Source organism: Eublepharis macularius, chromosome 3 (genome assembly GCF_028583425.1).
Source record: "Eublepharis macularius isolate TG4126 chromosome 3, MPM_Emac_v1.0, whole genome shotgun sequence".
Taxonomy (NCBI): Eukaryota; Metazoa; Chordata; class Lepidosauria; order Squamata; family Eublepharidae; genus Eublepharis; species Eublepharis macularius.
The window spans coordinates 31876603-31889151 of NC_072792.1; the positions used below are offsets into that span (position 1 = coordinate 31876603).

Below are 12549 nucleotides of genomic sequence, written 5' to 3' on the forward strand. Positions count from 1 at the left end.
ACAGAGAGAGGAGCAGAGACAAGCATGCATGCCCAAGCTCACGGTAGTCTGGAGTTAAGCTAAGGGAGCTGCTTGTGGGCAGAGAAGGAAGCAATGGGCTCAGAGAACATCACGCACCTTCAGGCCTGGCCAACTTCCCCCTTTCCAAAGAATCCTGGATATTCTGAAAATGGAAAATGCCCTCTTCTTAGGGCCAAGCTACACATGACGAACAACACTTGAATGGCAAGTGTACTTCTCCCTGTTCACTTGCCCTCCACTCAATCCACTTGCCGTTCAAGTGTCATTCGTCATGTGTAGCTTGGCCCTGAGTTAAAAGGACTTCTGGGTGAGTTAGATCTGCGTCCAAATCCCAGTAGGATGCTTTTGATGGAAGAGGCACCTCAACGCACATCCATGCATGTATCCTACTGGATGCAACGCGGGGTTGACAGAAAAAGGCCATACTCTGATTATGTATTTGGCTGTACCTGTAATTTTTGCCAGCAGTTCAAATACACAACCAAGAAAATTATTTATAAGGCTACACCTCTTATATAAAGTAATATTTCATTACGGTTTTGAGTAACAACACATTTCGGTCCATAATATATCAATGCATGAAGGCGCCTTATACTGACTCAGACCATCCGTCTACCAGGCCCAATAGACCCTCACAAAGCTAATTTGCTATAATGCCTCACTTCATATCTGCTTTGAGACTAAACTTCAAATGTAACACAGTTCCATCTCTCTCAATGATACTTCACAGTCTAGCGTTAGGTGAATTTTATTCAATAGGAGGAAGGTCCAATTATCCGGTTCAATCCAGCAAGGACCCTAGAGACGGAGACAAATCCACCAACTTCATATGCAGGCTGCAATCCTAAATAATTTTCCTGAAAGTAAATCCCAAAGAATAAAATGGAAATGGGTTGCCAAGTAGACCTACTTAGTGACTCACAACCCTGCTACTCTCAGCAAGCTCCCCCCACACACATAACCAGAGCGAGATACATCGATAAGTAATGTAGTGAGCGAGCAGAACACGACAACTGCTTAAGGAGAACACAGAAACACGCAACGTTTCAAGACCAATGTGTTTTATTAGAAAGCTGGAGTTGTCAGGCAGTTCCAAACAAAATACACCAATAAATAAGTAAGAGGGGACCAATGGGGAAATCTAAGAGTTTAAACAAGGAAGGGAAGGGCAGACAACGGACGGACAAAGATGACTTAGGCCACTCAAAACTTTTCTGCAAGCCAAAGCCAAGTATAAGGGACAAAGCCACTCTAGAATCCTGAGACCATCTCAGTTTCACAGAAGAAGCAAGCTCTCGAAACAACCCAAACAGTCTTTGCTCCCAAATGCTGTTTTCAGATGAAGAAGACCCAGAAGGAGAAAGCGGAAAGAAATTGTCCTCCTGACAAACTCATTAGACCAAACGTGGACTAGAAGGGGGAGAAGAGATCTGCTTTCAGAACAAGAGACTAGGGCGCAGCCCTTATTCATGGTGGATGGAGAAGGATCAAGATCTTATAGCAGTTAACAGTTCTTTTGCCGTCATCCACATGGTTTCTGTGCAAGCACCAGCAACTACGGGGTAGTGCGTACGGGTTGGGCAGGTACAGATGGATCCGGACATCCAAGAAGCCTCCGGTTTAGTCGTTTTGCTTTTCTGGAGCAAAGGCATTGGATTTCTGGGCAAAAGTCTCTGCAACCAGCAGCGGGAACACCAGGGAAGCATCGGCATAAACCTGTCAGCAGAAGACCAACATAAACACGGGCTGAATGCTTCCTCCCAATTATTTTAAAAATATACCCTGCTAAACTCATCGACAGTACACTCTAGGAGAAATGCAACCCCTTCTAGTTCCACCATCAACTTCCTCTCTCCATGGCCCATACACACCTTGACAGGTTTTGCATCCATACGTATTTTCCCCCAGGATACTGCCTCATCAGGCCGCGCCCCGGAATCTGAGCCATCAAACTCTTGTGCCGTGTTGATATATACTGAAAAGTCAGCTCCATTTCTCTGGGGGAGTTGAAAGAATGAGTCACATCAGCCATAGGGAGCAGAATCGGCTCCCTGAAAACTGCTTTCTCAGTACAACATACATATAATTACTCTCATGTACGTGTTCAGAGCTACACAAGACTATCTTATACCGAGATTCTTTGCTCCAAAATTCTCTGCTCTGGTAGATTTTCTGCTCTCCAATGCCTCAGCCATGTTACACGAGAGCCTTCTAGATCAAGGTCCAAATTTCAAGAAACTCACTAACCATGGGCTAAGCTAATTCCACAGGGTTGTACATTTTGGAGATAAGGTGAGACTAAGTTTAGTACACAGAATGGGTCCAACCACTGAACTACAGGCTTTCTTCCAGTACTTTAGACAGGACACTTCCTGGTTTGTCCCTTGTGGTGAACTGGTAAAGGTTCAGTTACTGGATACACTTAGAGAAGATGCACTTATTGCCATGCTACGGATACATAAGCACTTTCTATCACAAGAACTTTACTGCACTAACGGAAGCAGTTCCCTAGGGAGAGAAGTGGGCTTTCCCTCTCTGGAGGTCTTCAAGCACAGAATGGCAGGATTTGTATTTCCTGCATTGAGCAGGGCTTGGACAGGTGGCCTACAAGGTCCCTTCCAACTCTAGGATTCGATGACCCAACATCCACTGTAATCTCTCCCTCCCCACACAGCCACTGCCTTCCTCTCTTGTGTGGTCTGGCCAACTGAGCAGCAACCTCCCTCACCATCAGGTTGGCATTGGCAATGTGGTGCTTGACGAGGCCTCCACCCAAGATGATCATTCCTGTCTTCCGGGCAAAGATGGCCTGGGTGTTGATGAGCCTCAGATCTACAAGAGGGATGGACACAACGATTAGGGAGAGAAGTATGGCAAACCGAGCACCCCTTTGAGCAGTAAACCCAATTTGTGGTTCTCGGCACACCCTCCTCCTCATTAGCTACTGCAGAAAGGTGCCTCGGTCAAAGCGAGAAGCCTCCGCCAAGCTTATAGTGAGAAAACCAGAGTGCGCTTCCCAGATGGTGCAGAAATATGACTCGCCTTCCACAATGTCCAGTACGAGGCCTGGCTTCTTATAGGAGTGGAAGAAAATCATGTCCCCCAGGGAGCCGTCGGTCAGCGCAGGACTGAGGACAGGAATGCTGTTCTGAAGGGGAATACAAAAATACAAAAAATAATACACATACCAAAACAGCCCATCATAAAGTCACAAAGAAAAGGCGTTCTGCCCAGGGCATTGAGTGCTAAAGGCAGAAGCCTTCCTCGGCCTACCTTTTGTGCCCAGTAATAGACCGATTCAGGATTGTTGATTTCCTTGCCAAGCCGGGCAATGAGCTTTGATGGTGTCCACTTCACACCCTGAAAGACAGGGAAGGCAACATCAGATTAGACAATGTTGTTATTTCTGCAGGCCATTAAAAAAAGCTGAATGTGTCCATAGGCCGCTGTGGTCAACACGGCATATTTTAAAAAGGAGAAACATTCATTAACCAAAAAAGTCCCAAGCTACAAAAAGGAAAAAGTTGAGATACAAGTAAAGAAACTTGTTAAGAGTTGTACCCAGCTCCAACACCTTCTCTCTCTCAATTTTATGCTGCTTCCTTCACCGTTCCCAAGACAGAACCTCAAGACCCACAACTCTCTGGCGCCTTTTGCAAACACACTCTAGCAAAATGTTATCAGGCCATCTTCCTCTGCTATCTTTACAACTCTTACCTCTGTGTCCTGCTCTGTCACCATCTGGTCCAGGATTGGCATCAGCCAGTCTTCAAACTTGCAGTAGTTGTCATTGGGCACCAGCAGATTCCCAATTCTGGGGGAAGGGAGGACATAGTTGGGGACCCAAGTCAAGGGACTGGGCCCCCTTACTTCTGCCACTTTCACACATACAGCCAGTTCTCCTCCCACAGCACAACAAGGGACAGGGGGGATCGTGGAAACAGGATACAATTTGGGAACGATCCATCTCTCGTACCGCATGGAAGCTCCTGCCTTTGACTAGGCCACCAACACTACCTGTTAATCCCGTTCTGCCGGAGCTCCTTCCCACGCAAGCTGAAGTCCCCAATATAGGTGGGGGCCAAGCATTTGATCAGGTCTTCTTCAACTCCACCTGCTGTGGTTACCAGAACATCCACCTGAAGAAGCCAAAAGAACACCAGTTGTAGGACTAGGCCTTGAGTATTCCCTAGATTGGAGTCTTGTAAACAGTTAAATTATCCACCTCTCATCAGGCAGTGTTAGTGGGCAACTATGAAACAACTGGACACAATGTGCCTCTTTTTCAAAAACTTCTCTCCTGCTCTTCTTCGTTCATTAGAAGATCACATGAAATGCTCTCCCACTCCATTCCTGTCAAATATGCTAGGAAAATATGGCTGTGGAGCACACAGGAATCTCTCCCCTTCACAAAGGTTATATAGTCATCCAGGATTAACTTGGAGTTAAGATATAATATTGATGCTAAGGGTAAATTTGAAGTTAGGGTATATCCTACTATATAAAAGGCAAGCTGTGTTGCTGATGACTCACTTTTTATTCCTGCGCAGGCACAGTACTCAGGGATAAGAAAGGAATCGGGGGCAATATGGTTTGCCTTCCCACCACTTTGGGGCTTCCAGAGACCCGGGAAGTCTTCGCCCAATGATGGAAAGACCCAACGTAGCAGCATGAAGGGACCTGGAGGTGCACCTGCGCCAGACCTCTGAGAGGCCACAGAGGCGGTGGCTTGTGGTGGTGTGGCGCCCTGGTGCAGTGCAGTGGCCCGCTGCAGTAAGGTGGCCAGCGTGCAGCCCCACATCTAGAGCCCGTTGTATTTTGTCACAACAGGCTCTGGTGCTAGTTGTGTAATATTGATATATCTTTTCACAGAGAAAATTGATAACTATTCCTATTTTTTAAATTTTCTCTCTTTTCTTTTTCTTTGTTATCTTTTTATTAATATGGAAACATTCTCTTTAATAAAATTTACTATAAAAAAAGGGAATCCCCGCTCACACAACTCCTTCCTACACCTTTCTCACCCACTCAACTCCCAAACAATATTTTTCCTTAATGCCAAACAAGTAAACATCTCTGACGACTGGGTCATACCATCTTATGTTGCACCAGGTAGCGAATGGCCTCACGGATACCTGAGCTGATGAGGTTGGAGGTGAAGCCCAGGAAGATGGTACAGCCAGTTAGGTGACGTGAACAGGGATTCAGGTCAACATGGTTCCCTTCCTCGTCCCCCAGGGGAGTCAGCTTTGCTTCTATCTACAGTGGAGAGGAAAACGACGTGAATAAAGCCTCACAAAAGATGGGGAGCAGGGATACATAGAGGTTAACATCCTAAATACTCTCGACACCAGAAGTACGTAAAAGATGCCCTGCTTGATCAGACAAGCGGTCTGTCCAGTCCAGTTTCTTTTTTCAGAGGGTTGCCCGCCATTTCCCTTTCAAGGCCAGGAAACAGGGCATATAGGGCCTTCCCCTGATGTTGTCTCTTACCGTTGGTATTCAGAGGTTTACGGCCTCTGGATGGAGAGTTTCCCATTATTCACAAAGGCTAGTAGCCACAGATGGACCTACCTGGCATCAATCTTAAAGCCCACTTGGACCATCACTACATCCACTGACAACAAATTCTACAATTTAATTACTTGCCGAGTAAAAAGCATCTCATTTTCTGTCCTGAATCTACTGTCTATCAACTCCAATTGTTGCCCTTGAGTTCTAGTATCTCAGGAGAGGGAGGAAAAGTTCTCTGTATCTACTTTCTCATCACCACACATAATTTTACCACTCTCTATCACATCTCTTAGTAGCCATCTTTTTTCTAGACTGCACGATCCCAGATTCTTTATTCTTTCTTCAAAGGAAAAGTAATCCAATCCCATAATAAACAAGCAAAATCTCGACCTAGCGGTCAACTCCACTACACACTTCTAGTGGAAGGTTTATGAACACTGCTGCTGCTCAGAAATTAAAGGGCGCTCAGCACTAAAACGTAGAGATAGATGGGGCTGTGGACTATTGTCAGATATGGTATAGTGGAAAAGGAAGTAGGCGGTGCTGATGTAGCAATGATCAAGCAATGGATTGTGTGACCAGCCTTATGCACACATATGCTTGTAACAACAGGAGTGTGAGATACTGGCACAGAAGGGGGACTGAAGGAGACCTCTCAATTGAAAAAGGTGTAGGGACACAGACTTAGCCAGACAACAGAGGTTCAAGTTGGCTAAAGATGTGAAATTAAGGGGTGTATGTTTCGAACCCCCACTGTGCAATGGAAGTTCACCGGGTGACCCTGGGGCAGCCAGTCTCATTCAGCCTAATTGACTCCTGAAGTAGTAGGAGAATGATGCTGTAAGCTGCTTTGGATCCCCATTGGAGAGAAAAGTGGGGTATAAATATCTAAATATTTAATATCTAAATAAACAAACATATACGGCAGGCAGGCTGTCTGGAATCAGCATCCATGTAAGCCACTGATCTGTGTAGAACTAAGAAATAACAAATTGTGCTCTGAACCTTCTTTAAGACCTAGTTAACACTCCATCTTTTTAGAATCGCCTGCTATCGATACAAAAAGTTCTGAGCTTCTGGAATAATTCAAGGAGGGCTGAGATAGGGAATGGGGGGATAGCATGTGATCAGTGGATGCTGACAAGAGGACAGGTATTTTCATCTCATGGCAGCGTTTTACAAATTAATGAAGAAATGATTGCTCATTTCGGAGGATGGCGAGGGGATGGCTTTTGAGTTGTAAGAATTGGGTGACCAGAGACCCAGGTTAGAGTGAGAAAGAACGAGACGCAAAGCAGTCCATACAGTACAATCGTGACACGCCGTTCTTAGCTCCAGTGACGCTGAAGAGAATGACCAGCCACTCTAGTGACATCTGTGCACAAACAAGTTTAGACAGAGATTTTCTTTGTTCAACTTGCTTCACTCTGTTAGCGATCAAACTGAGCGATTCACAAATCTCCTCCCTAAAGCCAGTGTGGTTTCCCTTCACATCAGTAGAATAAACAAGAACCCTTCTCAGTGAGATGGTAACGGCATGCATCCCCGAACACTTCAAAAGCCAGGGGCTAAAACCCAGGCATTTTCCTGTCTACCCTTCTACCCTAATCCCCAACCAGGAACTATCTTGCTTACTCACCATGCGGTTAATCTCATTCACAGCCTGCCCAAAGCTAGTGGCCTGGAAGCCCGTGGTCAGGTAAGACTGGAGCAAAGCGTGGTAGTCCAGTCCATGGTCAAAGTCATAGCCACGTACAGACACGCTTCCTTCAGGTAGTCCCTCACTGGGCTTCAGTACGGCAGCCATCGCCCCAGCCGGAAGGCCACGTGCCACATTCTCCATCAGATGGATGCTGGAGAGGCTGGCAGCCTAAAAGAAGGAGGTCATTGTCATGGAAACTCCCAGCTCAAGAACTTCCCTCCCTTAGAAGACAACCAGGCAATCATTCCTTCTCAGATTGCTACAATTCTATGGCACCACCCTTCCAAAAGGAGCAGCACTGATCTCCCCTCAATTTCCATGCTATTGGAAATGAAGAACTTTTTTTTTCCTGAGGACTTCCTGAAGAATAGAATCACTCCTATCCACGCTCTTTCCACTCCGTAACTAGAAAAGCACTCGCCTTCCAATTTTGCAAAAAAGCACTCGCCTTCCAATTTTGCAAAATTATGTAAGGGGAAAGGAGAAAGAACCCTCCGAGTTGCTGGGGCAGGGGGGAGGTACATTGTCTCCTAGTTTATATAACATCTGTCAGTTCCCCATCCAACCCACGGGTTTTGTGAGGGAAAAACAAGGGGAGTGCCGCTGGATTTTATAAATTGAATCTGGTTTTATTATACTACCTGTTTTTACATTTTGATGTACCATTGATTGATTGACATTTTGATGTAATCCGCTCTGAGTCTGCTCTGCAGGGAGAGCGGGATATAAAAAAATGCATGAATGAATAAACGTATGCCAGCGTACCCCCATGTCCCTCCCTTGACTGAGTACAGCAGCTCTGCTTGCCTCTTCCAAGAAGGCATACAAAGCATTCCAAGGGTAGGCTCAGCCATTCCTTTGCAGTCTCATTCTCCTATAGTTAAAGCCCAGATTGCCCACCGACAGAGGTGCCACAATGGTATCAAAATCTGAAAACAGCAGTTCCTCTTACGTGTTTAGTCTGGAGAGTTAACTTCTACTTTCGCAACCTCTCTCTCCCATTATTTTATTTAAAACATCGGTAAGCCTGTTTTTCTTCCAGATAACTGGGACCAAAGCAGGTAACCATGATAAATCGGCACAAGACAATTCTAAAATCAATTGAATTAAAACCAGCAGAAAATCCTAAAACTAAAGTCCAAAGGAGACCCACTGAAAGATAAAGTCTAAAGGAGTCCAAAGGCACCCACTGAATAATCAGCTTGAGGAGTCAAAGGCTCTCCTAAAAAGTTTTGTTTTTACAAGGGTATATCCTCTATAAACTGCAAGGAGGATACAGATTTTTCTAACTTCCTCCAGGAAGGTATTCTATAATATCAGGGCAGCCAACGAAAAAACCTGCAAACAGACAGACGGACAGACTAGGGTGGGGGGCGGGGTGCATCCTGGCAGCGCCAAGGGCGCTTCCTCCCCCTGCCTTCACATTTCACCCTGGAACGGAGCGTACCCAGACACACACCGGGAAAGATGGTCCTGCACACATACGGACCAGAGGTCATAATGGGCTTTTCAGAAAACTTAGATACGGCTGTTCTGAAAAGAAACACACCAAGCAACTTACAATAAAAAATAAAGAATATACACGATCATCAAAAGCATCAATAATGAATAAAGCCCATTCAACAATATCTGCAGCTCACCATGTGGCTTGAACTCCAAACTTATCCCAGTACTGACACCTGGTTTCATTTGCAAAGTGAAAGCACGTTGGATCTTTCTTACAAAAAGATGTACACATGTCCATACAGGTTGCAAATATGTTCCCTGTCGCTTGTGAACTGGGCTTGTGTGTCCACTGCAGCTTGTGTACAGGGCTCATGTTTTGCATTTGAGGAAGGGAGATGTTTTGTGGCATCTCAGTGGCCACCTTTGAAAAAACTATTCTGATCCAGCTGGCCCACCATGGACTTGACCCAGCATGGCTACTCTTATATTCTTAGAAACAGAAATATACCTGTCTTGAAAATGGCAAAACGTAGCTGTTGCACAGCGGTCCGTTTCCAAAGAAATGACAACAGTTAAGAACCATCTCTTCCCAGATCCTTCTCTCATTTTCCTCCCTTCTCATGTCACCTTCCTGAAGAGGGAAGAGCAGCTGGACTCTTAGGGTTGCCAACTCCTAGTTGGGAAATTCCTGGAGATTTGGGGGGTGGAGCCTGGGGAGGGCTGGTTCGGGGAGGATGTCATAAAATCTATCTTCCAAGGCAGCCTATTTCTCCAGTGGAATTGATCTCTGTCACTTAGGGATCAACTGTAATTCTGGGAGATCTCCAACCACCACCTGGAGTTTGGGAGCTCTACTTCAAACTGGGATATCTGGGAGGCGGAGCCTGAGGAGGGAACTTTGTGGGGTATAATACTAAAGCTGCCATTTCCTCCGGAGGAACTAGGCTCTGTCGCCTAGAAATCATTTGTAATTCGGGGAGATCGCTAGGCCTCACCTGGAGGTTGGCAACCTTAACTCTTTCACTAGGAGCCACCACGGACGAGGCTTTGCTGCCCCCCACCCAGTATCTCGCAACTTCTGCCGCTCTTTCCACCCCAAGGACATCACCCGAAACCAAGGCTGTTGCTCTCCCACCTTGTCAAAAAGCCCACCGGGGGCTTTCAGGCAGCAGTGCCCGGCACAGGCATGCCAAACCCTATATGCCTCCGCCTTCACCTGCAATCCCGCAGCATTCCTCCCCGTCCTTCGGCATAATGTGCCAATCAGCTCCAAAGATTCCAGGGAAGAAGGGGGGAGTGGGGGAGCGCATCCTGGCCGCGCGCCCCCTGCCTTCACATTTCGCCCCGGGGCTGCGCAGGCATGTGCCTCTGCGAGCAACGCAGCATGCACGCCCCATGTGATGATGATGCGCCCGGGGCTTACCTCACAGTGCAAACGCAGCCAATGGTCTGAAGCCCCCGGCGGAGAAGCAAGCGTCGGCCGGGCCTCTGCGCGCAGAAATGAGGAGCTCGAATCAGGCCGGTTTCTAAAGGGTTAAAGGGCGGAGGAAGGCGCCGCCGGGAGGCCGAAGAAGAGACTGGCTGTGGCACTCCTGGCCCTTTAAGGGAAGAGCAACTTCTGGCGGAAGCGCGTCGCGTTTGGGCTTCCTTTGGGCGGAAAAGGAGGGGATGCACCATAGAGATCGAAAGATAGAAAGGTATTTATGGCTCGGAGAGGGCGGGCCTGGAGGAGTGGATCTTTACAAGGAGAGCAAAGCTGAGGGATGGGGCCGGATGAGTGGAGGAGGCGGTACTTTCCTCACACCGCCCTTGGAGAAAAAGTGTTAGGAGGATTATGTACCTGGAGTTAGTTGCAAGGAGTTGTCGTTGCATGGTGAAAACAAAAATCCATAAACGCAATGATGGCTTTAAAAAGCACTTTGATCTAACCAAGTTGCTACGTCTTGCCAATTTCCAGGTGTGGCCTGGAAAGCGGGATGTACTAAAACGAATGACAGGATTGCCCATTGGAAATAATGGGAGAGGCTTGAATGCCCATAGGAAATAATGGGAAACTGGAATGCCCATTGGCTTGCATGGGCTCCATTCAAACACATTAGAGCAAAAAAAGAGGTGCAAAGAAAACGTGGAATGGATTTTGAAGGAAAGTGTCTGGGCTCAGATAACCTGTTCTGGGACTGGATTGACAGGCCCCATGCTGGAATGATGGCCCCTGGGTGTGCCAGAAGGGCTCTGGGACTGGAATGACAGGCCCCTGACTGGAATAACGGCCCCTGGGTGTGCCAGAAGGGCTCTGGGACTGGAATGACAGGCCCCAGACTGGAATGACGGCCCCTGGGTGTGCCAGAAGGGCTCAGGGACTGGAATGACAGGCCCCTGACTGGAATGACTGGCCCTGGGTGTGACAGAACGGCTCTGGGACTGGAATGACAGGCTCTATGCTGGAATGACGGACCCTGGGTGTGCCAGAAGGGCTCTGGGACTGGAATAACAGGCCCCTGACTGGAATGACGGCCCGTGGGTGTGATAAATTATGTCTTGGGTCCTTGCTAATGCTATTTCTTTAAACTTGAAAATATTTGTCGTATGGTACTCTATCGTATCAGGACAAGCTTTACTGTATAAACTCAACATTACCTCCACTGACCTATCAAAATCTGCACAAAAAAGTTAACTCATTCAGGCCCTACTCCTCATAAAGGAACTAATTCCAGTAAGAAACAACTGAGCAACAAAATGGAAAGCATTCCAGAGTCAAGAAATTGTTTTTTCCCCATTTCCTTGCAAGCCGTATAAGTGGGGAAGGGGGGAAACAATCCAAACTTTAAAAAAAAAACAGTTTAATATGTCACTAGCAGTTTGTGCTACCCAGCAGTATTGAGGTTCGGGGCGGGGGGCATTTTCTCTTGCTCCCAATAAAGACAGGCCCTTGATTTTGCACTTTTGTTCAACAGGCCCAAATGAGTTCACTTTCCACAGGGTCTCTCAGAGGCTGTACATATATCATGTTTTTTGATTTAGCATTTGGTATGAAAATTGCTTTCTTATTAATTTGAGTTCAATAGTTTTTGTTATCAACATTATATTGCCTTTTCAATGGGTGGTGGGTAGGGGGTGAAGTTTTGTTATTTTATACTAGAAACAAAGCCCGTTGTGCAAATAAATACAATGGGCTCTAGAAAGCTGGGGCTGCAGAGGGCTGGTGGGAAGTTGTGGTTAGAAAGGGCTGGCAGGTGGGGGGCAAGGTGGGTCTGGGGAGAGGTGAGAAGCAGGAGGGGTCTGGGGAGGGATGGCAGGTATGGAGGCAATGGAGGTTTGGGGAGGGCTGAGAGGCAGGAGGGGTGTGGAGAGGAATGACAGGTAGAGAGGCAACGAGGTTTTGGGGAGGTCTGAGAGTCAGTTGGGGTGTGGAGAGGAAAGGCAGGTAGGGAGGCAATGGGTGTTTGGGAAGGGGTCAGAGGCAGGTGGGGTGTGGAAAGGAAATGCATGGAGGGAGGAAATGGGTGTTTGGGAAGGGGTCAGAGGCAGGTGGGGGTGGGGAGAGTAATGGCAGTTAGGGAGGCAATGGGGTTTTGGGGAGGGCTGAGAGCCAGGTGAGGTGTGGAGGGGAAAGGCAGGTAGGGAGGCAATGTGGTTTTTGGGAGGGGTCAGAGGCAGGTGGGGTGTGGAAAGGAAAGGCAGGGAGGGAGACAATGGGGGTTTGGATCGGAGAGCGGAGTGCCGTGGCTCCAGAGGCCTTCCAGGGTGGTGGCACTCCGCTCACGCCGCCTTTCCTCGGGCCCAAGGAGAGTGGAGAACTGCTGCCCTGCGAGGCCCCAGGAACCGTGTGCACTGCTCTCCTTGAACCCGGGTCAAGACGCCGCAAG

The 12549-nt window shown here is 47.5% G+C and overlaps 1 protein-coding gene across 3 annotated transcripts; it reads right to left on the bottom strand.

Moving 5' to 3' along the window:
- Positions 1-1086: 1086 nt before the first annotated feature.
- DHPS (deoxyhypusine synthase) lies at positions 1087-10265 on the bottom strand. 3 transcript variants are annotated; one of them, XM_054973832.1, is made up of 10 exons: positions 10107-10265; positions 7175-7405; positions 5116-5280; positions 4039-4160; positions 3739-3835; positions 3295-3381; positions 3064-3169; positions 2750-2853; positions 1893-2018; positions 1087-1737 (listed from the first exon to the last, which is right to left on the bottom strand). In XM_054973832.1, the coding sequence occupies exons 2-10, from the start codon at positions 7376-7378 to the stop codon at positions 1642-1644; spliced, it is 1107 nt and encodes a 368-aa protein (XP_054829807.1). In that variant the 5' UTR covers positions 7379-7405; positions 10107-10265; the 3' UTR covers positions 1087-1641. The 3 variants fall into 3 exon arrangements, with proteins under 3 accessions (XP_054829807.1, XP_054829808.1, XP_054829809.1); XM_054973833.1 differs by lacking the exon at positions 10107-10265 and adding an exon at positions 9900-10026; XM_054973834.1 differs by lacking the exon at positions 10107-10265 and adding an exon at positions 9819-9892.
- Positions 10266-12549: the final 2284 nt, after the last annotated feature.

Coding starts and splice junctions, on each gene's coding strand:
- DHPS (XM_054973832.1), bottom strand. CDS start 7,378: ATGGAGAATGTGGCACGTGGCCTTCCGGCTGGGGCGATGGCTGCCGTA. Junction 2,854..3,063: donor CGTACTGGACATTGTGGAAG/GCGAGTCATATT, acceptor TCCCTCTTGTAG/ATCTGAGGCTCATCAACACC. Junction 2,019..2,749: donor TTGCCAATGCCAACCTGATG/GTGAGGGAGGTT, acceptor CAACTCCCCCAG/AGAAATGGAGCTGACTTTTC.